The sequence below is a fragment of the Oncorhynchus kisutch genome, linkage group LG2, assembly GCF_002021735.2.
Source record: "Oncorhynchus kisutch isolate 150728-3 linkage group LG2, Okis_V2, whole genome shotgun sequence".
Classification (NCBI taxonomy): domain Eukaryota; kingdom Metazoa; phylum Chordata; class Actinopteri; order Salmoniformes; family Salmonidae; genus Oncorhynchus; species Oncorhynchus kisutch.
Genome location: NC_034175.2, coordinates 80102220 through 80129791, shown reverse-complemented (window position 1 = coordinate 80129791; position 27572 = coordinate 80102220). Strand labels below are relative to the sequence as shown.

Below are 27572 nucleotides of genomic sequence, written 5' to 3'. Positions count from 1 at the left end.
GATACGATATGGATTACAATTATGAATATTAAGGCTATACGCACTACATGTTACACACACAGACACTCAAACATGCAAATTGGCAGAGTTATTATTTATTTGGACATCACACATTATAGTCTTACACTTATACAGACATCATACCAAGGCTGTATCAGGTACAAAGACAACAAAGGAAGGATGGTAGGCGTGCGTTTATCATTGTGGACATTATACCATTGTGGACATTATTATATCATGTCCAATATCATACACATCAACCTACTCAGATTTGTTACACACATAAATTGTCTCAATTTTCTCACATCTGTGGCATTGGCTCACAGGCAAACAGGCAAGGGAATAAAAAAATATTGCTAGAACCTATTTCTTGAACTCTAAATATCAGACACTTGAAAGCTCTAGTTTTGACCTTCATAATACCTCTGATGGCAGTAACTTAACAAGCACTAATTACATGGCTAAAAGAAAAGGAATATAACATATAACATATACTGTTTACAAGAAGCTCACTCTACATCCTTAGATGTAGTTGCGTGGAAAAAGGAATGGGCTGGTGAAATAATTTTCTGTCAAAGGAACTCAAAGGATGTGATGATATTAATTAACAAAAATGTCGATCTGAATGTGCAAATAATCAGGAATGATTTGCACGGAAGGTGGATCCTTTTAAATATGAAAGTAGACAAAAAAGAGATTTGGCTCATCAATCTATATGGTCCAAATCAGGATGATCCACACTTCTTCGAAAACATTTATACCAATTCATTGAATTTACAGGCAACAAATGAGCTAATCATTATGGTAGGAGACTATAACACAGTATTAAGTACCTCAATGGTACCTCACCCCTATGTACCTCACCCCTATTACTAGCCTGTTCAACCTCTCGTTCGTATCGTCTGAGATTCCCAAAGATTGGACAGCTGCTGCGGTCATCCCCGTCTTCAAAGGGGGTGACACTCTAGACCCAAACTGCTACAGACCTATATCTATCCTACCCTGCCTTTCTAAGGTCTTCGAAAGCCAAGTTAACCAACAGATAAACCACCATTTCGAATCCCACCATACCTTCTCCACTATGCAATCTGGTTTCAGAGTTGGTCATGGGTGCACCTCAGCCACGCTCAAGGTCCTAAACGACATCATAACCGCCATCGATAAGAGACATTAATGTGCAGCCGTATTCATCGACCTGGCCAAGGCTTTCGACTCTGTCAATCACCACATTCTTATTGGCAGACTCGACAGCCTTGGTTTCTCAAATGATTGCCTCGCCTGGTTTACCCACTACTTGTCAGATAGAGTTCAGTGTGTCAAATCGGAGGACCTGTTGTCCGGACCTCTGGCAGTCTCTATGGTGGTGCCACAGGGTTCAATCCTCGGGCCGACTCTCTTCTCTGTATACATCAATGATGTCACTCTTGCTGCTGGTGATTCTCTGATCCACCTCTACGCAGACGACACCATTCTGTATACTTCTGGCCCCTCATTGGACACTGTGTTAACTAACCTCTTGACAAGCTTCAATGCCATAAAACTCTCCTTCCGTGGCCTACAACTGCTCTTAAATGCAAGTAAAACTGAATGCATGCTATTCAATCAATCACTGCCCGCACCTGCCCGCCTGTCCAGCATCACTACTCTGGACGGCTCTGACCTAGAATACGTGGACAACTACAAATACCTAAGTGTCTGGTTAGACTGTAAACTCTCCTTCCAGACTCACATTAAGCATCTCCAATACAAAATTATATCTAGAATCGGCTTCCTATTTCGCAACAAAGCATCCTTCACTCATGCTGCCAAACATACCAACGTAAAACTGACCATCCTACCGATCCTCGACTTTGGTGATGTCATCTATAAAATAGCCTCCAACACTCTACTCAACAAATTGGATGCAGTCTATCACAGTGCCATCCGTTATGTCACCAAGCCCCATACACTACCCACCACTGCGACCTGTATGCTCTCGTTGGTTGGCCCTCGCTTCATACTGGTTGGCCCTCACTTCCAAACCCACTGGCTACAGGTTATCTACAAGTCTCTGCTAGGTAAAGCCCCGCCTTATCTCAGCTCACTGGTCACCATAGCAGAACCCACTTGTAGCATGCGCTCCAGCAGGTATATTTCAATGGTCAACCCCAAAGCCAATTCATACTTTGGTCGCCTTTCCTTCCAGTTCTCTGCTGCCAATGACTGGAACGAATTGCAAAAATCAAAGAGGCTGGAGACTCATATCTCCCTCACTAGCTTTAACTTCTTGACGCTTGTCACGAGTCCGACCAAAGGTGGCTCCCCTTCCCGTTCGGGTGACGCTCGACGGTCGTTGTCGCCGGTCTTCTAGCTGATTTCTTTCCTCCCCCTCCTTATATGTTTATTGATAGCACCTGTTTTAAGTTTGTAATTAGTTGGGCTTTATTAGTCAGCCGGCCCGCCCGTTTCTTTGTGCGGGAATGAATATTGTAACCCTGGTGTTGGTTAGAGACGAACGTGCTGTTGTATGTTAGTGTATAGTGCTGTTATATTTTCGTTCCCCGTATCTGGGGCATTTTGTTTTAAGTACCCCGTGTTTAGTGGTTAGCCGTGTTTTCACCGTGTGTGCATAAAAAGAGCACTATACTGAACTCTCTGTTTCCCTGCGCCTGACTCCACATTCACGACACCCAGGACCTTACAACGCTACCAATCCCTTAAGCGTGATAATTGTCATCAGCAACCGCTGAATAGCATAGAGCCACAGTCAAATAATATTACTAAAAATATTCATATTCATGAAATCACAAGTGCAATATTGCAAAACACAGCTTAGCCTTTTGTTAATCCACCTGTCGTCTCAGATTTTGAAATTATGCTTTACAGCGAAAGCAATCCAAGCGTTTGTGTAAATTTATCGATCGCATAACAAAACATTAAGTACACTTAGCATCAGGTAGCTTGGTCACGAAAATGAGAAAAGCAATCAAATTAATCGTTTACCTTTGATGATCTTCGGATGTTTTCACTCATGAGACTTACAAAACAAATGTTCCTTTTGTTCCATAAAGATAATTTTTATATACAAAATACCTCCGTTTGTTTGGCGCGTTATGTTCAGAAATCCACAGGAACGGGCGGTCACGACAACGCAGACAAATTCCAAATAATATCCGTAATGTCTATAATCAATCCCCAGGTTGTTTTTAAAATATCTAATCGATAATATAACAACCGCAAATGTCTTTATCAGTAGGAGAGGGAAAAACAATAGCTGTCCAAACTCATGTGATCACCTGACGCAATGTTATCTTTCTGGCCCATTTTTCAAAATAAAAGCATGAAACTATGTCTGAAAACTGTTGACACCTTGAGGAAGCGATAGGAAAATAAATCTGGTTGAGATCCCTTTAAATGGAGCAATGGGAGGCTATGGAACATGTAGTTTTCAAAATAGAAGCCACTTCCTGGTTAGATTTTTCTCAGGGTTTCGCCTGCAATATCAGTTCTGTTATAATCACAGACAATATTTTTACAGTTTTGCAAACTTTAGAGTGTTTTCTATCGTAATCTGTCAATTATATGAATATTCTAGCATCTGGTCCTGAAAAATAGGCCGTTTACTTTACTTTACTCTCCAAACGTAAAAATAGTGCCCCCTAGCTTCAAGAGGTTAAGCACCAGCTGTCAGAGCAGCTCACAGATCACTGCACCTGTACATTGTCACGCTCACTATCCTCAAACTCCCTGTCATAAATCAACCAAGGCGCAGCGTGCATGTAGTTCCACATCTTTTAATGAAAGTGAAACCGAAATAACAAAAAAACAAACAGGTAAACAGCAAAGACCGGGACGTAACCGAGGTGCACACAAACACACACAGAAAAATAATTACCCACAAAACACAGGTGGGAAAAGGCTACCTAAGTATGGTTCTCAATCAGAGACAACGATTGGACAGCTGCCTCTGATTGGGCACCATACCAGGCCAAAGACATAGAAATAGAAAACATAGAAAAAACACAAAATGCCCACCCCAACTCATGCCCTGACCAACCTAAAATAGAGACATAAAAAATGGAACTAAGGTCAGGACGTGACATACATAGCCCATCTTTAAACAGCCCATCTATCTACCTCACCCTGTGGGAGAAATTAGGTACATATATGGATAAATATACTGTCCTATATAAAAGAGGGATGCATTTGCCATTCTGGTAAGGTACATTGTCTATTGTATAGGACAGGAAGCCAGAGTGGGGCCATGGGAGAGGGCAACACATAGACGCCTAGGGCAGCTGGACATACAAAGGTCAGCGGTTGTCTAAGGAGTGGGTCAGCCGAATGACCAACTGATGGATTATAGACATGACTCACATATCCTTAGGACATGAAGACGCTGAAGGAATGACAGGGGAGACCCACAGTCTGCTGACCCTAGATAAAACACAAACAGGAGAATGCATTAAGCTGAGTGAAGGGACAAAGCAAGGGTCTTGTCACCATTAGGATCTAATGGAAAGCAGATGTGGGCATTATTGGGCTGAACAAGCAGAATGCACGGATTGGGATGTAACTTAATTTGCATATGGGAGGGACTTATATGGTAGGTGTATAACTCAGAGTGAGGGCTCTGAAAAAAGTGTGTGTGTTCTGCGGACCGCTCCGGCTTATGATACTGTGGTATTAAAAGTCTATATTGATTTTCACAAAGTTCTTGGTTGTGTCATATTTGAACCGATTTGCCACTACAACCCCCATACTGTATTTATTTATTTATCTTTCTCCTTTGCACCCCAGTATCTCTACTTGCACATTCATCTTCTGCACTTCTACAATTCCAGTGTTTAATTGCTATATTGTAATTACTTCGCCATCATGGCCTATTTATTGCCTTAACTCCCTTATTTTACCTCATTTGCACTCATTGTATAAATACTTTTTTGTTTTATTTTTTTCTACTGTATTATTGACTGTATGTTTTGTTTATTCCATGTGTAACTCTGTGTTGTTGTATGTGTCGAATTGCTACGCTTTATCTTGGCCAGGTCGCAGTTGCAAATGAGAACTTGTTCTCAACTAGCCTACCTGGTTAAATAAAGGTTAAATAATTTTAATAATATATATATATTTTAAATGGACTGTAAAGGTAATCAATCTACAAACTATCATCACTGTGCCCTTAAGGAAATCACAGATATTATGGACACATTAGAAATAGTGGATATTTGGGGACTAAAAAATCCAGACCTAGTGAGATATTCATGGAGGAAACTTAATCAAGCTATTCGTCTTGACTACTTTCTTGTCTCTTTCTCTCTTGCATCAAATGTTAAACAAGTTTTAATAGGAGACAGAATGCGATCGGATCATCATCTAATTGGCATTCACATAACTCTTAAAGATTTTCCACGTGGACGGGGATATTGGAAATGTAATCAAAGTTTACTGGAGGACAACTTATTTTTTAACTAAGACAAAATCATTTATAACTGCATTTTTCCAGTATAATATACAGTCGTATGAAAATGTTTGGGCACCCCTCTGAGGCTGCATAATAATTTACTCTGTCGTCACAGAAAATGATCACAGTGGCATGCCATTCATTTTCTAATAAAAGCTGAGTACTGGGTTATTGTCCAGACAAGAATTTTAGTGTAGCAATATTAAGTTGTATGAAATTAAATCAGATGTGAAAAATAGGCTATGCAAAAATGTAGGCACCCTTGTCATTCTGTTGATTTGAATACCTGTAACTACTTAGCACGGATTAATTGGAACACACAATTGGTTTGGTGAGCTCATTAATCCTTGACCTTTATAGACAAGTGCATAAAATCATGAGAAAAGGTATTTAAGGTGGCCACTTGCAAGTTGTTGTTCTCTTTGACTCTCCTCTGAAGAGTGGCAACATGGGGGGCCTCAAAACAACTATCAAATGACCTGAAAACAAAGATTGTTCAACATTATGGTTTAGAGGAAGGCTACAAAAAGCTATCGCAGAGATTTAAGCTGTCAGTGTCCACTGTGAGGAACATAGTGAGGAAATGGAAGACCACAGGCACAGTTCTTGTTAAGGCCAGAAGTGGCAGGCCAAGTAAAAAGCGGAGAGGCAAAGGCGAAGGATGGTGAGAACGGTCAAAAACAGCTCACAGACCACCTCCAGAGACCTACAACATCATCTTGCTGCAGATGGTGTCACTGTGCATCGTTCAACAATTCAGCGCACTTTGCACAAGGAGAAGCTGTATGGGAGAGTGATGCGGAAGAAGCCTTTTCTGCACACACGCCACAAACAGAGTCTCTTGAGGTATGCAAACGCATACCTGGACAAGCCAGCTTCATTTTGGAATAAGGTGCTGTGGACTGATGAAACAAAGATTGCGTTATTTGGTCATAACAAGGGACGTTATGCATGGCGGGCAAAAGAACACTGCGTTCCAAGAAAAACACTTGCTACCCACAGTAAAATTTGGTGGGGGTTCCATCATGCTGTGGGGCTGTGTGGCCAGTGCCGGTACTGGGAATCTTGTTAAAGCTGAGGGTCGCATGGATTCCACTCAATATCAGCAGATTCTTGGGAATAATGTTGAAGAATCAGTCACAAAGTTGAAGTTACGCCAGGGCTGGATATTTCAACAAGACAATGACCCAAAACACTGCTCAAAATCTACCTGGGCATTTATGCAGAGGAACAAGTACAATGTTCAGGAATGGCCATCCCAGTCCCCAGACCTGAATATCATTGAGAATCTGTGGGATGATTTGAAGCGGGCTGTCCATGCTCGGCAACCATCAAACCTAACTGAACTGGAGATGTTTTGTAAGGAGGAATGGTCCAAAATACCTTCATCCAGAATCCAGACACTCATTAGAGGCTATGGGAAGCATCTAGAGGCTGTTATTTTAGCAAAAGGAGGCTCTACTCAATATTGATGTGATTTTTCTATTGGGGTGCCCAAATTTATGCACCTGTCTAATTTTGTTTTGACGCATATTGCACATTTTCTGTTAATCCAATTAACCTCATTTCACTACTGAAATATGAGGGGCTGCCCAAACTTTTTCATACGACTGTAGGTTCTGCAAATACCCTTATTGTTTGGGATACCTTTAAATGTACCTTCAGGGGTCATTCAATATTCATCAATAATAAAAGCAGTTTCTGGCTAAAGAAACAAGACTAACAAGGGAAATCAATGAACTAATAGTACAGGTAGATAGCAATAAAAACGATACTAGAGATACAAAATGGGGGGAAGGGAAAACAAAAAGAACTTGAGGAACTTATTCAAGAACGATCTAATGTAATCTATTACAAAAATAAAGCAAACTGGATGGAATATGGAGGAAAATGCACAAAATTCTTCCTGAATCTCCAATACAGGAACACTAACAAAAATTATTTGCAGAAACTCGTTACTGAAGATGGAGCCATCTATGATTTCCTTCATGATATTTTAAAAGAGGAAGCTAATAATTTTAGGCAGATGTTCTCTTTTCTATCTCATCCTCTCCCACTGAATGAAGATTACTGTATGGAATTCTTTACAAATAATATAAAAATGGAAAACTAACAAATGTACAGAAAGATCAGTGCGAAGGCCAAATTACAGAGGAATAACTTTTTGAGGCTATTAAATCATTTCAGTCTGGAAAAACCCCAGGGCTTGATGGCATACCGGTAGAGGTATATCAAGTATTTTTTTGATATACTAAACGCTCCATTGTTAGATTGTTTTAACTACTCCTATAGAAATGGTAGTCGGTCAGGTACTCAGCAGGAAGGTCTGATTTCTCTATTATTAAAACAAGACCCAGATGGCAAATATAAAGACCCAGTCTATCTAAAAAACTTGAGGCCCCTTACATTTCAATATTGTGATGCAAAATGCATAGCACTCAGAATTAAAAGGGTTTTACCAGGTATTGTTCATCCTGATCAGACAGGTTTTTTACATGGGCGATACATTGGAGATAATATACGACAAATACTAGAAATAATAGAACATCATGAAATATATAAGAAGCCAATAATGGTATTTATAGCAGATTTTGAAAAGGCATTTGATAAAGTAAGACTGGATTTTATTTTCAATGCCTGGATTTGTTCAATTTTGGGAATTCTCTTTTAAAATGGGTAAAAATAATGTATAGCAACCCTAGGTGTAAAATAGTAAATAATGGCTACTTCTCAGAGTTTTGAATTGTCAAGAGGAGATAAACAAGGGTGTCCGCTGTCACCATATCCATTCGTTATCACCATCGAAATGCTAGCTATTAAAATCAGATCCAATAACAACATTAGAGGATTAGAAATCCAAGGCTTAAAAACAAAGGTGTCCATGTATGCCGATGACTCAAGTTTTATGTTAAGTCCGCAAGCTAGATCCCTGCAATGTCTCATTAAAGATATAGATAACTTTTCTGTACTCTCTGGACTAAAACCTAATTATGATGTGTATAATATTAAGTATTGGATCCTTAAAAAATACAACTTTTACATTACCTTGAACGTTACCTATAAAATGGGCTGATGGTGAAGTAGACATACTCGGTATTCATATCACAAAATATATAAATAAGCACTCCACAATGAATTTCAATAGAAAACTTGTAAAAATAGACAAGATCCTGCAACCATAGAGAGGTAAATACCTGTCTATTTATTGAAAAATTGCCCTGATTAACTCCTTAGTCATATCTCAGTTTACTCACTTACTTATGGCGCTGTCTACTCCTGATGATTTGTTTTTCAAATCATATGAGCAAAAAATATTTTGCTTTATCCGGGATGCTAAACCAGACAAAATAAAACAAGCCTATCTATATAATGAATATGAATTGAGTGGGTTGAGATTATTAAATGTAAAAGCATTAAACCTCTCTCTAAAAGCTTCACTCATTCAAAAGTTTTATTTGAACCCTACATGGATCTCAAGTAGATTAATAAGAAAAGCTCATCCATTGTTTAAAAATTGCCTTTTTGCCTTTTTGCAGATTGCCATGTCTCATTTTCGATTACTTGAAAATGATACTTTTTCAAAGTATCTGTCTTTTTTAAACAAGCATTGCAGAGCTGGCTACAATTTCAATTTCATCCCCCTGGAAAGATAGAACAAATATTATGGCTGAACTTAAATGTGCTGGTTGATAAAATACCTGTATTTATGGGAAAGATGTTTGAAAAGGGTTTTTGTTCTTAAGATATTGTAAATTGTAATGGTAGAGTTATGTCCTTCATGGAGTTATCAGAATTGTACGGGAACGTCTGCTCAATCCAAGAGTACAACCAATTGATTACAGCATTTTACCAAAAATGAAGGAGGCGGGTGGCAGCGGGAGGAAGTAGCCAACTGGTCTGTCTGCCCAATATAAAGGATCAAAACTGACAGAGGAATTAAAATAGCATAAATAGGAAAGTATACCAGTTTAATTTGAGGACCAGGATGATGACAACTGTGCCATACAGATTGCAAAATAGTTGGGAAGAGATTTTTGATGTACAGATTCCATGGTACAGGGTGTATGAGTTGATATATTAAACAACGTAAGATTCAAGACTTCGTGCTTTTCAGCTAAAATTATTATATAGAATTCCACCAACAAAATGTTGAATATTTGGGGCATAATATCATCAAAGCTCTGCAGATTTTGTTGTGAGGATACAGAATCAGTAGACCATTTATTTTGGTATTTTGGTATATAATAGGTAGCCTGTTTCTGGTCTCAGGTTCAGAAATGGCTGAAAATGCTTAGCATTGATCTAAAATTGACCCTAGAAATAGTACTGTTGGGTGATCTGGAGAGACCGGGTCAGTCAATTACTAATATACTAATAATACTCTTAGTAAAAGTATTTATCTTCAACACGCAATCTGTAGATTCTATTCGATTAGATAGACTGAAATTGTACGTTAAACATCATAGCATAAATGAAAGATATGTGTTGCATAGAAACACGAAGTGGGTGGCTAGCAGAGATACAGTGGGGCAAAAAAGTATTTAGTCAGCCACCAATTGTGCATGTTCTCCCACTTAAAAAGATGAGAGAGGCCTGTAATTTTCATCATAGGTACACTTCAACTATGACAGACAAACTGATTAAAAAAATTCTCCAGAAAATCATATTGTAGGATTTTTTATGAATTTATTTGCAAATTATGGTGGAAAATAAGTATTTGGTCACCTACAAACAAGCAAGATTTCTGGCTCTCACAGACCTGTAACTTCTTTAAGAGGCTCCTCTGTCCTCCACTTGTTACCTGTATTAATGGCACCTGTTTGAACTTGTTATCAGTATAAAATACACCTGTCCACAACCTCAAACAGTCACACTCCAAACTCCACTATGGCCAAGACCAAAGAGCTGTCAAAGGACACCAGAAACAAAATTGTAGACCTGCACCAGGCTGGGAAGACTGAATCTGCAATAGGTAAGCAGCTTGGTTTGAAGAAATCAACTGTGGGAGCAATTATTAGGAAATGGAAGACATACAAGACCACTGATAATCTCCCTCGATCTGGGGCTCCACGCAAGATCTCACCCTTTGGGGTCAAAATGATCACAAAAATCCCATAACCACACGGCGGGACCTAGTGAATGACCTGCAGAGAGCTGGGACCAAAGTAACAAAGCCTACCATCAGTAACACACTACGCCGCCAGGGACTCAAATCCTGCAGTGATTGACGTGTCCCCCTGCTTAAGCCAGTACATGTCCAGGCCCGTCTGAAGTTTGCTAGAGAGCATTTGGATGATCCAGAAGAAGATTGGGAGAAAGTCATATGGTCAGATGAAACCAAAATATAACTTTTTGGTAAAAACTCAACTCGTCGTGTTTGGAGGACAAAGAATGCTGAGTTGCTTCCAAAGAACACCATACCTACTGTGAAGCATGGGGGTTGAGACATCATGCTTTGGGGCTGTTTCTCTGCAAAGGGACCAGGACGACTGATCCGTGTAAAGGAAAGAATGAATGGGGCCATGTATCGTGAGATTTTGAGTGAAAACCTCCTTCCATCAGCAAGGGCATTGAAGATGAAATATGGCTGGGTCTTTCAGCATAACAATGATCCCAAATACACCGCCCGGGCAACGAAGAAGTAGCTTCGTAAGAAGCATTTCAAGGTCCTGGATTGGTCTAGCCAGTCTCCAGATCTCAACCCCATAGAAAATCTTTGGAGGGAGTTGAAAGTCCATGTTGCCCAGCAACAGCCCCAAAACATCACTGCTCTAGAGGGGATTTGCATGGAGGAATGGGCCAAAATACCAGCAACAGTGTGTGAAAACCTTGTGAAGATCTCTGTCATTGCCAACAAAGGGTATATAAAAAAGTATTGAGATAAACTTTTGTTATTGACCAAATACTTATTTTCCACCATAATTTGCAAATAAATTCATAAAAAATCCTACAATGTGATTTTCTGGATTTTTTCGCTCTCATTTTGTCTGTCATAGTTGAAGTGTACCTATGATGAAAATTACTCTCATCTTTTTTAGTGGGAGAACTTGCACAATTGGTGGCTTACTAAATTCTTTTTTGCCCCACTGTAGATGGGATGGGCTGAGGGAAGCTGAGGGTTGGGATGTGGAATTGGAGACAAGTGGGAGTGGAGTTGCTGTGTGAGAGAGGGAATGATGGACAAAAGATAAAGGGGGAAAAAGGTCTAAATAAAACATAATGAAAGTACATTTGAATGACACTAAGTGGCAGAGTTTTTACAACTAATCCGGTTTACCTGAGGCTGATGCCGTGCAGGTATTTTTCACTGTAGAGCCTCTAGTCCTGCTCACTATACCTTATCCAACCTATTAGTTCCACCACCCACACATGCAATGACATCTCCTGGTTTCAACGATGTTTCTAGAGACAATATCTCTCTCTTCATCACTCAATACCTAGGTTTACCTCCACTGTATTCACATCCTACCATACATTTGTCTGTACATTATACCTTGATGCTATTTTATCGCCCCCAGAAACCTCCTTTTACTCTATGTTCCAGACGTTCTAGACGACCAATTCTCATAGCTTTTAGCCGTACCCTTATTCTACTCCTCCTATGTTCCTCTGGCGATGTAGAGGTGAATCCAGGCCCTGCAGTGCCTAGCTCCACTCCTATTCCCCAGGCGCTCTCTTTTGACGACTTCTGTAACCGTAATAGCCTTGGTTTCATGCATGTTAACATTAGAAGCCTCCTCCCTAAGTTTGTTCTATTCACTGCTTTAGCACACTCTGCCAACCCGGATGTTCTAGCTGTGTCTGAATCCTGGCTTAGGAAGACCACCAAAAACTCAGACATTTTAATTCCAAACTACAACATTTTCAGACAAGATAGAACTGCCAAAGGGGGCGGTGTTGCAATCTACTGCAAAGATAGCCTGCAGAGTTCTGTCCTACTATCCAGGTCTGTACCCAAACAATTTGAACTTCTACTTTTAAAAATCCACCTCTCTAAAAACAAGTCTCTCACCGTTGCCGCCTGCTATAGACCACCCTCTGCCCCCAGCTGTGCTCTGGACACCATATGTGAACTGATTGCCCCCCATCTATCTTCAGAGTTCGTGCTGCTAGGCGACCTAAACTGGAACATGCTTAACACCCCAGCCATCCTACAATCTAAACTAGATGCCCTCAATCTCACACAAATAATCAATGAACCTACCAGGTACCTCCCCAAAACCTTAAACACGGGCACCCTCATAGATATCATCCTAACCAACTTCCCCTCTAAATACACCTCTGCTGTCTTCAACCAAGATCTCAGCGATCACTGCCTCATTGCCTGCATCCGTAATGGGTCAGCGGTCAAACGACCTCCACTCATCACTGTAAAACGCTCCCTGAAACACTTCTGCGAGCAGGCCTTTCTAATCGACCTGGCCGGGGTATCCTGGAAGGATATTGATCTCATCCCGTCAGTAGAGGATGCCTGGATATTTTTTAAAAATGCCTTCCTAACCATCTTAAATAAACATGCCCCATTTAAGAAATTTAGAACCAGGAACAGATATAGCCCTTGGTTCTCCCCAGACCTGACTGCCCTTAACCAACACAAAAACATCCTATGGCGTTCTGCATTAGCATCGAACAGCCCCCGTGATATGCAGCTGTTCAGGGAAGCTAGAAATCATTATACACAGGCAGTTAGAAAAGCCAAGGCTAGCTTTTTCAAGCAGAAATTTGCTTCCTGCAACACTAACTCAAAAAAGTTCTGGGACACTGTAAAGTCCATGGAGAATAAGAACACCTCCTCCCAGCTGCCCACTGCACTGAAGATAGGAAACACTGTCACCACTGATAAATCCACCATAATTGAGAATTTCAATAAGCATTTTTCTACGGCTGGCCATGCTTTCCACCTGGCTACTCCTACCCCGGACAACAGCACTGCACCCCCAACAGCAACTCGCCCAAGCCTTCCCCATTTCTCCTTCTCCCAAATCCATTCAGCTGATGTTCTGAAAGAGCTGCAAAATCTGGACCCCTACAAATCAGCCGGGCTAGACAATCTGGACCCTTTCTTTCTAAAATTAGCTGCCGAAATTGTTGCCACCCCTATTACTAGCCTGTTCAACCTCTCTTTCGTGTCGTCTGAGATTCCCAAAGATTGGAAAGCAGCTGCGGTCATCCCCCTCTTCAAAGGGGGGGACACTCTTGACCCAAACTGCTACAGACCTATATCTATCCTACCGTGCCTTTCTAAGGTCTTCGAAAGCCAAGTCAACAAACAGATTACCGACCATTTCGAATCTCACCATACCTTCTCTGCTATGCAATCTGGTTTCAGAGCTGGTCATGGGTGCACCTCAGCCACGCTCAAGGTCCTAAACGATATCTTAACCGCCATCGATAAGAAACATTACTGTGCAGCCGTATTCATTGATCTGGCCAAGGCTTTCGACTCTGTCAATCACCATATCCTCATCGGCAGACTCGACAGCCTTGGTTTCTCAAATGATTGCCTCGCCTGGTTCACCAACTACTTCTCTGATAGAATTCAGTGTGTCAAATCGGAGGGTCTGCTGTCCGGACCTCTGGCAGTCTCTATGGGGGTGCCACAGGGTTCAATTCTTGGACCGACTCTCTTCTCTGTATACATCAATGAGGTCGCTCTTGCTGCTGGTGAGTCCCTGATCCACCTCTACGCAGACGACACCATTCTGTATACTTCCGGCCCTTCTTTGGACACTGTGTTAACAACCCTCCATGCAAGTTTCTATGCCATACAACTCTCCTTCCGTGGCCTCCAATTGCTCTTAAATACAAGTAAAACTAAATGCATGCTCTTCAACCGATCGCTACCTGCACCTACCCGCCTGTCCAACATCACTACTCTGGACGGCTCTGACTTAGAATACGTGGACAACTACAAATACTTAGGTGTCTGGTTAGATTGTAAACTCTCCTTCCAGACCCATATCAAACATCTCCAATCCAAAGTTAAATCTAGAATTGGCTTCCTATTTCGCAACAAAGCATCCTTCACTCATGCTGCCAAACATACCCTTGTAAAACTGACCATCCTACCAATCCTCGACTTTGGCGATGTCATTTACAAAATAGCCTCCAATACCCTACTCAACAAATTGGATGCAGTCTATCACAGTGCAATCCGTTTTATCACCAAAGCCCCATATACTACCCACCATTGCGACCTGTACGCTCTTGTTGGCTGGCCCTCGCTTCATACTCGTCGCCAAACCCACTGGCTCCATGTCATCTACAAGACCCTGCTAGGTAAAGTCCCCCCTTATCTCAGCTCGCTGGTCACCATAGCATCTCCCACCTGTAGCACACGCTCCAGCAGGTATATCTCTCTAGTCACCCCCAAAACCAATTCTTTCTTTGGCCGCCTCTCCTTCCAGTTCTCTGCTGCCAATGACTGGAACGAACTACAAAAATCTCTGAAACTGGAAACACTTATCTCCCTCACTAGCTTTAAGCACCAACTGTCAGAGCAGCTCACAGATTACTGCACCTGTACATAGCCCACCTATAATTTAGCCCAAACAACTACCTCTTTCCCAACTGTATTTAATTTTAATTTATTTATTTATTTTGCTCCTTTGCACCCCATTATTTTTTATTTCTACTTTGCACATTCTTCCATTGCAAAACTACCATTCCAGTATTTTACTTGCTATATTGTATTTACTTTGCCATCATGGCCTTTTTTTGCCTTTACCTCCCTTCTCACCTCATTTGCTCACATTGTATATAGACTTGTTTATACTGCATTATTGACTGTATGTTTGTTTTTACCCCATGTGTAACTCTGTGTCGTTTTATCTGTCGAACTGCTTTGCTTTATCTTGGCCAGGTCGCAATTGTAAATGAGAACTTGTTCTCAACTTGCCTACCTGGTTAAATAAAGGTAAAATAAATAAATAAATAAATAAAATTTGTACACATGCATATGCACACACTCTCATTCAAATAAACACATACAAGAACACACACATACATGTAATAGTGCCATACATGCATACAAACATATACAGTTGGCATTGCTGTTATGATTTCAGTTGTCCTTTGTTTTAAATTGATTATTTTGTTTTATTTTGCATTGTTGTTCGCTGTTTTCTTCTGTCTTTTTTTGCATTGTTGTTTGCTGTTTTCTTCTGTCTTTTTTTGTCTCTTTAGTTCATTCTCTTGGTTGTTGGTGCATTGGGGGGTTCTTGGGGGGTAGGGAATGGAATTAATTGTATCTTTATTTTTATTTTTTCCGGGGGTGGACTGTGGGAGGGGTCTCGAATGGTTGAGGGACAGCTATTGGGGAACTGTGGGGGGGATCTTGGAGGGTTCCGGTTTCACAAAATTGTGATCACACATAATGGCTCTGTTGCGGAAAGACTGATACATGTTTGATAGTGTCTTGTATTGTTTGTCCTTCGTGTTCTGATACTTCTTTGTGTTTCTGTAATAAATAATATAATATATAATATATAATATATATATATCTTTTTTAATATCTTTTTTTTAACATTGTTAACTACACTGTATTTCTGATGTCAATGTAATGTTATTTTAATAACTTCTTATGGCTGGCGGTAGTATTGAGTAGCTTGGATGAATAAAGATGCCCAGAGTAAACTGCCTGTTCCTCAGTCCCAGTTGCTAATATATGTATGTTATTAGTATATGTGGATAGAAAAACACTCTGAAGTTTCTAAAACTGTTTGAATGATGTCTGTGAGTATAACAGAACTCATATGGCAGGCCAAAACCTGAGAAAAAATCCAACCAGGAAGTAGGAAATCTGGGGTTGGTCGATTTTCAACACCATTTTTCAGCTCTTTAAGATATCAGCTGATGTAAGAAGGGCTATATAAATAAATTTGATTTGATTTTATTAGGTTAAACCAACGGCATCCAGAACAACAAGATAAATGGGCACAAAAATAACCCGTTCATGGGGAACGTGCACAAGCACTACAATAAACAATTCCACACAAAGACATGGGGGGAACAGAGGGTTAAATACACAACAAGTAAATGAGGGGATTGAAACCAGGTTTGTGGAAAAACAAGACAAAACAAATGGAAAATGAAAAGTGGATCGACAATGGCTAGTAGACCGGCGACGCAGACCGCATAGTGCTGCCCGAACAAGGAGAGGACCTTGACGTGCGGCTCCAGAAGCGCGACGACGCCGGCCTCGGGGATGACCCGGAGGGCGAGGCGCAGGGCGATCCGGACGGAGACGGTGGAACTCCTGCAGCATTGAAGGGTCCAACACGTCCTCTACCGGAACCCAGCATCTCTCCTACGGACCATACCCCTCCCACTACACGAAATACTGAAGGCCCCTCACCCGACGCTTCGAATCCAGTATAGCGCGAACGGAGTACCCCGGGGCCCCCTCGATGTCCAGAGGGGGCAGAGGAATCTCCCGCACCTCAGACTCCTGGAGCCACGGCGCTAGCGTCCCACCTCGACAACAGTCAGTGAAATTGCAGGGCGCAAAATTCAATACAACAGAAATCCCATAATTAAAATTCCTCAAACATACAAGTATTTTACACCATTTTAAAGATAAACTTCTTGTAAATCCAGCCATAGTGTCCGATTTCAAATAGGCTTTATGGCGAAAGCACACCAAACGATTATGTTAGGTCAGCACCTAGTCACAGAAAACCATCCAGCCATTTTCCAGCCAAGGAGAGGGCTCACAAAGTCAGAAATAGTGATTAAATGAATCACTAACCTTTGATGATCTTCATCAGATGGCACTCACAGGACTTCATGTTACATAATAAATGTGTGTTTTGTTCAATAAAGTTAATCTTTATGTCCAAAAACTTCATTTGAAATTGGTGTGTTGTGTTCAGAAATGCATTGTCTCAAACAAACATCCAGTGAAAGTGCAGAGAGACACATCAAATAACAGAAACACTCATCATAAACATTGATAAAAGATACAAGTGTTAAACATAAGAATACAGATAAACCTCTCCTTAATGCAACCGCTGTGTCAGATTTCAAAAAGGCTTTACAGCGAAAGCACACTTTGCAGAAAGCACACCCATACAGTCATTTTCCAACCAAGGAGAGTATCAAAAAAGTCAGAAATAGCATTACAATTAATCACTTACCTTTGATGATATTCATCTGGTGGTAGTCCCAGGTCTCCATTTTAGACAACAAATGTTTGTTTTGTTCGATAAAGTTCATCTTTATGTCCAAATACCTCCGTTTTGTTGGTTGGTGCGTTTTGTTCAGGAATACAAAGGCACAATGCGCGCTCTCAAAAAGTAAAAAAAGTACAATAAAAGATAGTACAAACATTGTTAACAATGATAATCAATCCTCAGGTTGTTTTTGTCATGAATAATCAATAATATTTCAACCGGACAAAAGCTTCGTCAATGGAAAAGGTAAACAAGAAATGCGCGCTCCCGATCACGTGCTTGGTTCATGGATGGAAATGTCCACTGTCCTCTCATTGAAAGTGGTGTATCTCCCTCATTTTCAGAGTAAAAGCTTGAAACAATGCCTAAAGACTGGTCACATGTTGAGGAAGCCATAGAGATTGTGAACTAGGTCTTAAGTCTTTGTATGGTGGATAGGCTTTCAATGGAAAAACAGCCTTTCAAAATAATAGTACTTCTTGGTTGGATTTTCCTCGGGTGTTGGCCTGCCATATCAGTTCTGTTATACTCACAGACATAATTTTAACAGTTTTGGAAACTTTAGAGTGTTTTCTAACTAAATCTACTAATTATATGCATACCCTAGCTTATAGGCCTGAGTAGCAGGCAGTTTAATTTGGGCACGCTTTTCATCCAAAATTCCGGATGCTGCCCCCTACCCTAGTGAAGTTAATACGGTAATCAGAGGGAAGCTGTAACCTATAACAAACCTCATTCACTCTCCTCAGGACTTTAAAAGGCCCCACAAACCGTGGGCCCAGCTTCCGGTAGGGCAGGTGCAGGGGCAGGTTCCGGGTCGAGAGACAGACCCGGTCCCCCGATGCGAACACCGGGGCTTCACTGCGGTGACGGTCCTCGCTGGCTTTCTGGCGCAGCACGGCCCGCTGGATGTGTCCCATGTCTGCTCCATGTTCCTGAACCAGTCGTCCACCGCAGGAGCCTCGATCTGACTCTGATGCCAAGGCACCAGAACCGGCTGGTATCCCAGTACGCACTGGAAGGGGGAGAGGTTAGTGGAGGAGTGGCGGAGCGAGTTCTGAGCCATCTCGGCCCAGGGCATGAACACCGCCCACTCCCCCGGCCGGTCCTGGCTATAAGACCGCAGAAACCTGCCCACATCCTGGTTCACTCTCTCCACCTGCCAATTACTCTTGGGATGAAACCCAGAGGCAAGGCTGATCGAGACCCCTAGACGTTCCATGAACGCCTTCCAGACCCTCGAAGTGAACTGGGGACCCCAGGATGATCCCAGTTCCTAGACACTATCCAGACATATTCAACAACCCAGGTCCCAGACACCATCCAGACATATTCAACAACCCCGGTCCCAGACACCATCCAGACATATTCACAGGAAATCTGTAGTTTTCTAGCACTTTCCTTCTTTTTCCAGTCATGATGGTAATTAAATTCCTCCTCTCCTCTCCCTTCATCTCTCATCCCCAACCCCAGACAGTATGAGAGCTTTCTATGCCCTCTAGTGGTGGGGTGGTATATAATAAGATATGAGAAAGTGTTTTATTCAACCTCATGGTGGTGCTGAAGACACACTCATATCTAGTTTGATGATGCAGTTTATTCAGAGCTATATCTCAATAGTTTAATGATCAGAGTGTACATGAATGAAGGCCTAAATAAAACAGTCATTGTGTCTGACAATATGTAAAACATACACTGCCTGACCACGGTCCAAGTCCAACAACTCTGCTGTGTAAAAAATTGCATGGACCTACAATGTAATGGTCTAAGGCAGGGAGTGAGTGGGCTGGCAGGCTAACTGTAACAATGTTGAAACCATACATTTAATTTAATTACATTTAGTCCCCCCCCCCCCCCCCCCCGTTCCTCCTAGGTAGACCCTCTAACCCTAACCCAGTTCCTCACCACCTCCATGTTCCTCCTAGGTTGACCCTCTAACCCTAACCCAGCTCCTCACCCCCCCCCCCCCCCCCTCCCTGTTCCTCCTAGGTCGACACTCTAACCCTAACCCAGCTCCCCCCCCCCCATGTTCCTCCTAGGTAAACCCATCTAACCCTAACCCAGCTCCTCACCTCCCCCCCTGTTCTTCCTAGGTCGACACTCTAACCCCAACCCAGATCCTCACCAGCACCCTGCTACCCTAGGTAGACTTTAAAGGAAAGTCTATCTATGTGCCCAGACAGAGGAGCGGAATCTCTGAACGTGGGGCGGTTAATGCGCATTGAGACAAACTCTCAACTACTGAGAGGATACTCCGCACCGCACACTACAGTAGTAGACTATACTCTACAGCCTTTGCTGACACAACATAGTGCATGCTCTGTTGCAAAACACAATTTAACCAAGACAATGTGTGTAATCGCTTTATGAAATTGCTCTTCGGGAAAAAGTAACTAAGAAAAGAAAAAATGAGCAGACAGATGGGAAATAGGCTTTAAGGCTGGACTCACCGGAAGATTAAGTATTGTCTCAATCAAGACACCGAATGCAGTCACTGGAAATTAATTTGAACACAATTCTCTGGTAGAACTGGCAGGTTTTTCCCCAATAAAAAAGAGGTTTCTGCTTCGGAACAGTGAAACCAGTTGCTACGTCGTCAGCGGTCTGGAACCTGGGCGGACTGCTCTCCTGAATTGCATGGATTCATGGTCTATCCCGAAATAACGAAGGTATTGCGTTTGGGGGAAAAAGTTCAGGTGGATTTGAATGTGATTAGTAATGCATGTAGCTTATTCATCCATAGTTTTGTGAGGTTATGTAGCCTACTCTAAACGCATTTTAAGGAACGAAATAACGACTTTAGTGGAAGGTTTGGGCTTGACTGCTATTCTTCCTATGACGGACAGTAACAGGGTGATGCATTTGATACGTGTCGTGTGTACATAAATATTAATATTAGTAGGCTACAGTATCTCTAAAATATGTTTATGGTGTTTTTATTCTGTCCACAGCCGATCACCGCAATGACATCTGCACGTGCGTCCTCTTGTCCCAAAACGTTCCAAAGTGGATTTAATATTCATTCCTCCTAAATAAACTTATCAAACATGAGAACACCAAGATCACTCCTGGTCATTTTCCTCCTACATCAGGTGAGTGATTTCATGTTTAGTAAACTACTTTCTCTCTGCAGGTGTTAGGAATAGCCTACAGTGGAAAATGCACAAAGACATTATTTAGTTAATTCAGTGTATTCATATCCAAGATAAAATGGTAAAATGTCATTACAAGGTCATTTAGGCTCAGTAAGGATCTGGTTGCGCTTAATTATATACTTTGTAAATCATGGCAAATATATACATAGATTGTCAGATAATAATAGTTTAGTTTAATATTACTGTATTAATAGCAAGTTAAATGTGGTAATATTGTCCTTTGATATTTGCAAGCCACCTACAAAAAAGTCTGTATTCAATGTATACATTTTACTTTACAGAAATTAGTTGAAATAAATGAAATACAGAAAGAGTTGAAGATTGGTCTCCATTGTCACTGTGTTGATAGTAATGATAACAGTAATGATAATTATAGCTTTAAAGTATAAATCTATTTAATACAACAAATTATAATAACCATGTCATTATTTATAAATCACTGAAATTATATAATACAAACTCTATATTCTCCATCTATTAAAGTTCTCTATTAGAACCTCTATATTCTCCATCTATTAGAGTTCTCTATTAGAACCTCTATATTCTCCATCTATTAGAAGCTCTATATTCTCCATCTATTAGTGTTCTCTATTAGAACCTCTATGTTCTCCATCAGGTAGAGTTCTCTATTAGAACCTCTATATTCTTCATCTTGTAGAGTTCTCTATTAGAACCTCTATATTCTCCATCTATTAGAGTTCTCTATTAGGACCTCTATATTCTCCATCTAGTAGAGTTCTCTATTAGAACCTCTATATTCTCCATCTATTAGAGTTCTCTATTAGAACCTCTATATTCTCCATCTAGTAGAGTTCTCTATTAGAACCTCTATATTCCCCATCTATTAGAGTTCTCTGTTAGAACCTCTATATTCTCCATCTATTAGAGTTCTCTGTTAGAACCTCTATATTCTCCATCTATTAGAGTTCTCTGTTAGAACCTCTATATTCTCCATCTAGTAGAGTCTCTATTAGATCCTCTATATTCTCCATCTATTAGAGTTCTCTGTTAGAACCTCTATATTCTCCATCTATTAGAGTTCTCTGTTAGAACCTCTATATTCTCCATCTATTAGAGTTCTCTGTTAGAACCTCTATATTCTCCATCTATTAGAGTTCTCTGTTAGAACCTCTATATTCTCCATCTAGCAGAGTCTCTATTAGATCCTCTATATTCTCCATCTAGTAGAGTTCTCTGTTAGAACCTCTATATTATCCATCTAGTAGAGTTCTCTGTTAGAACCTCTATATTCTCCATCTAGTAGAGTTCTCTGTTAGAACCTCTATATTCTCCATCTATTAGAGTTCTCTGTTAGAACCTCTATATTCTCCATCTAGCAGAGTCTCTATTAGATCCTCTATATTCTCCATCTAGTAGAGTTCTCTGTTAGAACCTCTATATTCTCCATCTAGTAGAGTCTCTATTAGATCCTCTATATTCTCCATCTATACACCCAGGGCTAATTAGTGAAGGTGCTGGAAGCAAAACGCAAAACTGGAGAAATAGGAAAAAGTCACCACACACTTCCAGTCAGATGAATGTATTTAATTGTAGTTGAGCTTTTGGTCAGGCGACCTTCGTCAGAGCATCTCTCCACATACAGTAATAGTACAACATGAGAAATCATATCACTGTGATACATGTACTCTCATTTACTCATCCTGTATGCCATAGAATTCACAATCCAATCCTAGTTTGTTTTCAGGCCTTTTTATGTCTGACTGAAATTAGAGTGATTCATACATATTTCTAAATTTGCTGTGTTTCTTTAGAGGTATGAAGTGGTTCTGTTTTTATCTCTGAATTAATGACAGCAAAAAAGTGTAAACCAGTAACGTAATATGAGTGATTTCCTTTAGCCCACATTGTGTCAAGTCCTATTACATGTCTCAGAACAGCTTCAGTGTGAATGGGTCATGCCTCAGAACAGCTTCAGTGTGAATGGGTCATGTCTCAGAACAGCTTCAGTGTTAATGGGTCATGTCTCAGAACAGCTTCCGTGTTAATGGGCCATGTCTCAGAACAGCTTCAGTGTTAATGGGCCATGTCTCAGAACAGCTTCAGTGTTAATGGGCCATGTCTCAGATCAGCTTCAGTGTGAATGGGTCATGTCTCAGATCAGCTTCAGTGTGAATGGGTCATGTCTCAGATCAGCTTCAGTGTGAATGGGTCATGTCTCAGAACAGCGTCAGTGTGAATGGGTCATGTTTCAGAACAGCTTCAGTGTGAATGGGTCATGTCTCAGATCAACTTCAGTGTAAATGGGTCATGTCTCAGAACAGCTTCAGTGTGAATGGGTCATGTCTCAGAACAGCTTCAGTGTGAATGGGTCATGTCTCAGAACAGCTTCAGTGTGAATGGGTCATGTCTCAGAACAGCGTCAGTGTGAATGGGTCATGTCTCAGAACAGCTTCAGTGTGAATGGGTCATGTCTCAGATCGGCTTCAGTGTGAATGGGTCATATCTCAGAACAGCTTCAGTGTGAATGGGTCTGTTGTTGGGAAGATGTTTCAACATTCTATGGTTAAAATTTACATTCCATATTACCAGCTCTTTGTGGGTTGCACTGCAGATGCATGGATTAGTTATTTACAGGTTGATTCTGGGGCCGTATCTTCCAGCAACACTAACGAGTTAGGATGCAGTGTGGCTATTAACCCTCTTCTAAAGACATGTATGGATGACACAAATAGTAATGCATACAATTATTTTAATTTAATGGATTTGAACAAGATTTAACCCTTGGATGTAATCCTTAATGATCGGCCTGTTCAGATGAAAGTCAAGTGTTTGTGTTATTTTACAATACTGAGAGACACGCATCACAACAACTGACTGACACACAACAGAGCCTGCTCAAATAATAATAATCTTTGACCACAAGGGCTTTCTGAACTTTACAGTTCATCTTCTCTTCTGGAATATATGATTTGAAGATAAATCTGTGTAAATCCAGGGAATTTATTCCTGTATTTACCAGAGATTGTTCATCTTAATCTGGGTAAAGCCCTCTGTGACCCGATGCTGTTTTCCCTGCAGGACGCTTTAATCTCTCCAAAGATAGATCAGAAGATTTAAGGAAATAAAACTCCACATTATTCACTGTTAGTATTTAAATGTTGCTTTACAGTAGCAGTACAGATGTTGGATTTGAATTTGACCTGTTTCATTGCAGGAGGAAAATAATCCTGCAGTCCAAGGTTTCAAATATCTGAATAAATATTTAGAATCTGTGTTCGTATACAATGCAGTACCGTACCTACGTTATGTACAGTGCATTCGGAAAGTATTCAGACTCCTTGACTTTTTCCACATTTTGTTACGTTACAGCCTTATTCTAAAATGTATGAAATAGTTTTTCCCCCTCATCAATCTACACACAATACCCCATAATGACAAAGAAAAAACGTTTTATTTTTAATTTTTTTCAGGCCTTTTACTCAGTACTTTGTTGAAGAACATTTGGCAGCGATTACAGCCTTGAGTGTTCTTGGGTATGTCGCTACAAGCTTGGTACACCTGTATTTGGGCGGCTCCTGAGTGGCGCAGCGGTCTAAGGCACTGCATCTCAGTGCTAGAGGCTTTACTACAGACCCTTGTTTAATCCCGGGCTGCATCACAACAGGCAGTGATCGTAGGGCGGCGCACAATTGGCCCAGCATCATCCGGGTTAGGGAAGAGTTTGGCCGCCATTGTATAGTAAGAATTTGTAGCCTAGATAAATAAAGGTTAAATAAAAAATGTAACATTTGGGGAGTTTGTCCCATTCTTCTCTGCAGATCCTCTCAAGTTCTGTCAGGTTGGATGGGGAGCGTCGCTGCACAGCTATTTTCAGGTCTCTCCAGAGATGTTTGATCAGGTTCAAGCCCGGGCTCTGGCTGGGTCAATCAAGGATATTCAGAGACTTGTCCCCAAGCCACTTCTGCGTTGTTATGGCTGTGTGCTTAGGGTCATTGTCCTGTTGGAAGGTGAACCTTCGCCCCAGTGTGAGGTCCTGAACACTCTGGAGTAGGTTTTCATCAAGGATCTCTCTGTACTTTGCTCCATTCATCTTTCCCTCGATCCCGACTAGTGTCCCAGTCCCTGCCACTGAAAAAAATCCCCACAGCGTGGATGGTGCCAAGTTTCCTCCAGACGTGACGCTTGGCATTCAGGCCAAGAGTTCAATTTTGGTTTCATCAGACCAGAGAATCTGTCACACCCTGACCGTAGTTATCTATGTTTTATGTATTATTTTGGTCAGGTCAGGATGTGACGAGGGTGGGTATGTGTTTTTTTGTCCTGTCTTGGGTTTTTGTATATCTATGGGTTGTTTGTTCGTCTAGGTAATGTAGGTCTATGGTGGCCTGAATTGGTTCCCAATCAGAGGCAGCTGTTTATCGTTGTCTCTGATTGGGGATCCTATTTAGGTTGCCATTTTACATTTTGGTTTTGTGGGTTATTGTCTATGTATAGTTTCCTGTCAGCAGTCGGGTTATTTACCTTCATGTTCGTTTTGTTATTTTGTTAGTTTGTTTAGTGTTTTTCCTTCATTAAAAGAAGTATGTACGCTTATCATGCTGCGCCTTAGTCTCATCAATAAGACGAACGTGACAGAATATTTTTTTCTCAACCTCTGAAAGTCCTTTAGGTGCCTTTTGGCAAACTCCAAGGGGCTGTCATGTGCCATTTACTGAGGAGTGGCTTCCGTGGCCACTCTACCATAAAGGCCTGATTGGTGGAGTGCTGCTGAGATGGTTGTCCTTCTGGAAGGTTCTCCCATCCCCACAAAGGAACTCTGGAGCTCTGTCAGAGTGACCATCGGGTTCTTGGTCACCTCCCTGACTAAGAACCTTCTCCCCGAGAAGGCCAGCTCTAGGAAGAGTCTTAGTGGTTCCAAACTTCTTCCATTTAAGAATGATGGAGGCCACTGTGTTCTTTGAGAACTTCAATCCTGCAGAAATGTTTTGGTACCCTTCCCCAGATCTGTGCCTCGACATAATCCTGTTTCGGAGCTCTACGGACAATTCCATTGACCTCATGGCTTGGTTTTTGCTCTGACATGCACTGTCAACTGTGGGCAGTGGTGGAAAAAGTACCCAATTGTCATACTTGAGTAAAAGTAAAGATACCTTAAAATAAAATGACTCAAGTAAAAGTTAATGTCACCCAGTAAAATACTACATGATTAAAAGTATTTGGTTTTAAATGTACTTAAGTATCAAAAGTAAAAGTATATATCATTTATAATATCTTATATTAAGAAAACCAGACAACATTATTTTCTTGTTTTTTACATTTACGAATAGCCAGGGGCACAGATAAACACTCAGACACAATTTACAAACGAAGCATTTGTGTTTAGTGAGTCTGCCAGATCAGAGGCAGTAGGGATGATGAGGGATGTTCTCTTGATAAGTGCATTAATTAGACAATTGTCCTGTCCTGCTAAGCATTCAAAATGTAACGACTACTTTTGGGTGTTAGGGAAAATGTAAGGAGTAAAAAATACATTATTTTCTTTAGGAATGCACTGGAGTAAAAGTAAAAGTTGTAAAAAAGAATAATAGTAAAGTACAGATACCTCCAAAACCGACTTAAGTAGTACTTAAAAGTATTTTTATTGAAGTAATTTACACCACTGACCGTGGAACCTTATATAGACAGGTGCCTTTTCCAAATCATGTCCAATCAATTTCCCACAGGAGTTGTAGAAACATCTCAAGGATGAGATGGAAACAGGAGCTCAATTTCGAGTCTCATAGCAAAGCGTCGGCATACTATATATTTTTTATTATACATTTGCTAACGTTTCTAATAACCGGTTTTGGCTTTGTCATTATGGGCTATGGTGTGTAGATTGATGAGGGAAATAGTAATTTAATATATTTTGGAATAAATCAAATCAAATGCATTTATATAGCCCCTCGTACATCAGCTGATATCTCAAAGTGCTGTACAGAAACCCAGCCTAAAACCCCAAACAGCAAGCAATGCAGGTGTAGAAGCACAGTGGCCAGGAAAAACTCCCTAGAAAGGCCAATACCTAGGAAGAAACCTAGAGAGGAACCAGGCTATGTGGGGTGGCCAGTCCTCTTCTGGCTGTGCCGGGTGGAGATTATAACAGAACATGGCCAAGATGTTCAAATGTTCATAAATGACCAGCATGATCGAATAATAATAAGGCAGAACAGTTGAAACTGGAGCACCAGCACGGCCAGGTGGACTGGGGACAGCAAGGAGTCATCATGTCAGGTAGTCCTGGGGCATGGTCCTAGGGCTCAGGTCCTCCGAGAGAGAGAAAGAAAGAGAGAAGGAGAGAATTAGAGAACGCACACTTAGATTCACACAGGACACCGAATAGGACAGGAGAAGTACTCCAGATATAACAAACTGACCCCAGCCCCCCGACACATAAACTACTGCAGCATAAATACTGGAGGCTGAGACAGGAGGGGTCAGGAGACACTGTGGCCCCATCCGAGGACACCCCCGGACAGGGCCAAACAGGAAGGATATAACCCCACCCACTTTGCCAAAGCACAGCCCCCACATCTCCGCCATGGCACAACCCAAGGGGGGGCGCCAACCCAGACAGGATGACCACATATAAGGCTGTAACATAAGAAAATGTGGAAAAAGTCAAGGGGTCTGAATTTCCAAATGCACTGTATATAATGATGAAAAATATATATATGAAACATGCAACAATTTCAAAGATTTACAGTTACAGTTAACTTCTTGCGTCCCGTATCCAGGAGCGCTTCTTGCGTCGAGCAACCCCGTATCCAGGAGCGCTTCTTGCGTCCCGTATCCAGGAGC

At 41.2% G+C, this 27572-nt stretch overlaps 1 protein-coding gene across 2 annotated transcripts in view; it reads left to right on the top strand.

Annotated features, from left to right (window-relative positions):
* Window positions 1-19817: 19817 nt before the first annotated feature.
* Window positions 19818-27572, top strand: part of LOC109886614 (neurexophilin-2) — a 141148-nt gene continuing 133393 nt past the window's right edge. For both annotated transcript variants that reach the window (XR_004204860.1, XM_031801883.1), the window contains exons 1-2: window positions 19818-20285; window positions 20568-20708. Coding sequence is in view for 1 of the 2 variants with exons in the window: in XM_031801883.1 (XP_031657743.1) it covers window positions 20664-20708 (45 nt within the window). In the remaining variant the exon portion in view is untranslated. The remainder of the gene's footprint in view (window positions 20286-20567; window positions 20709-27572) is intronic.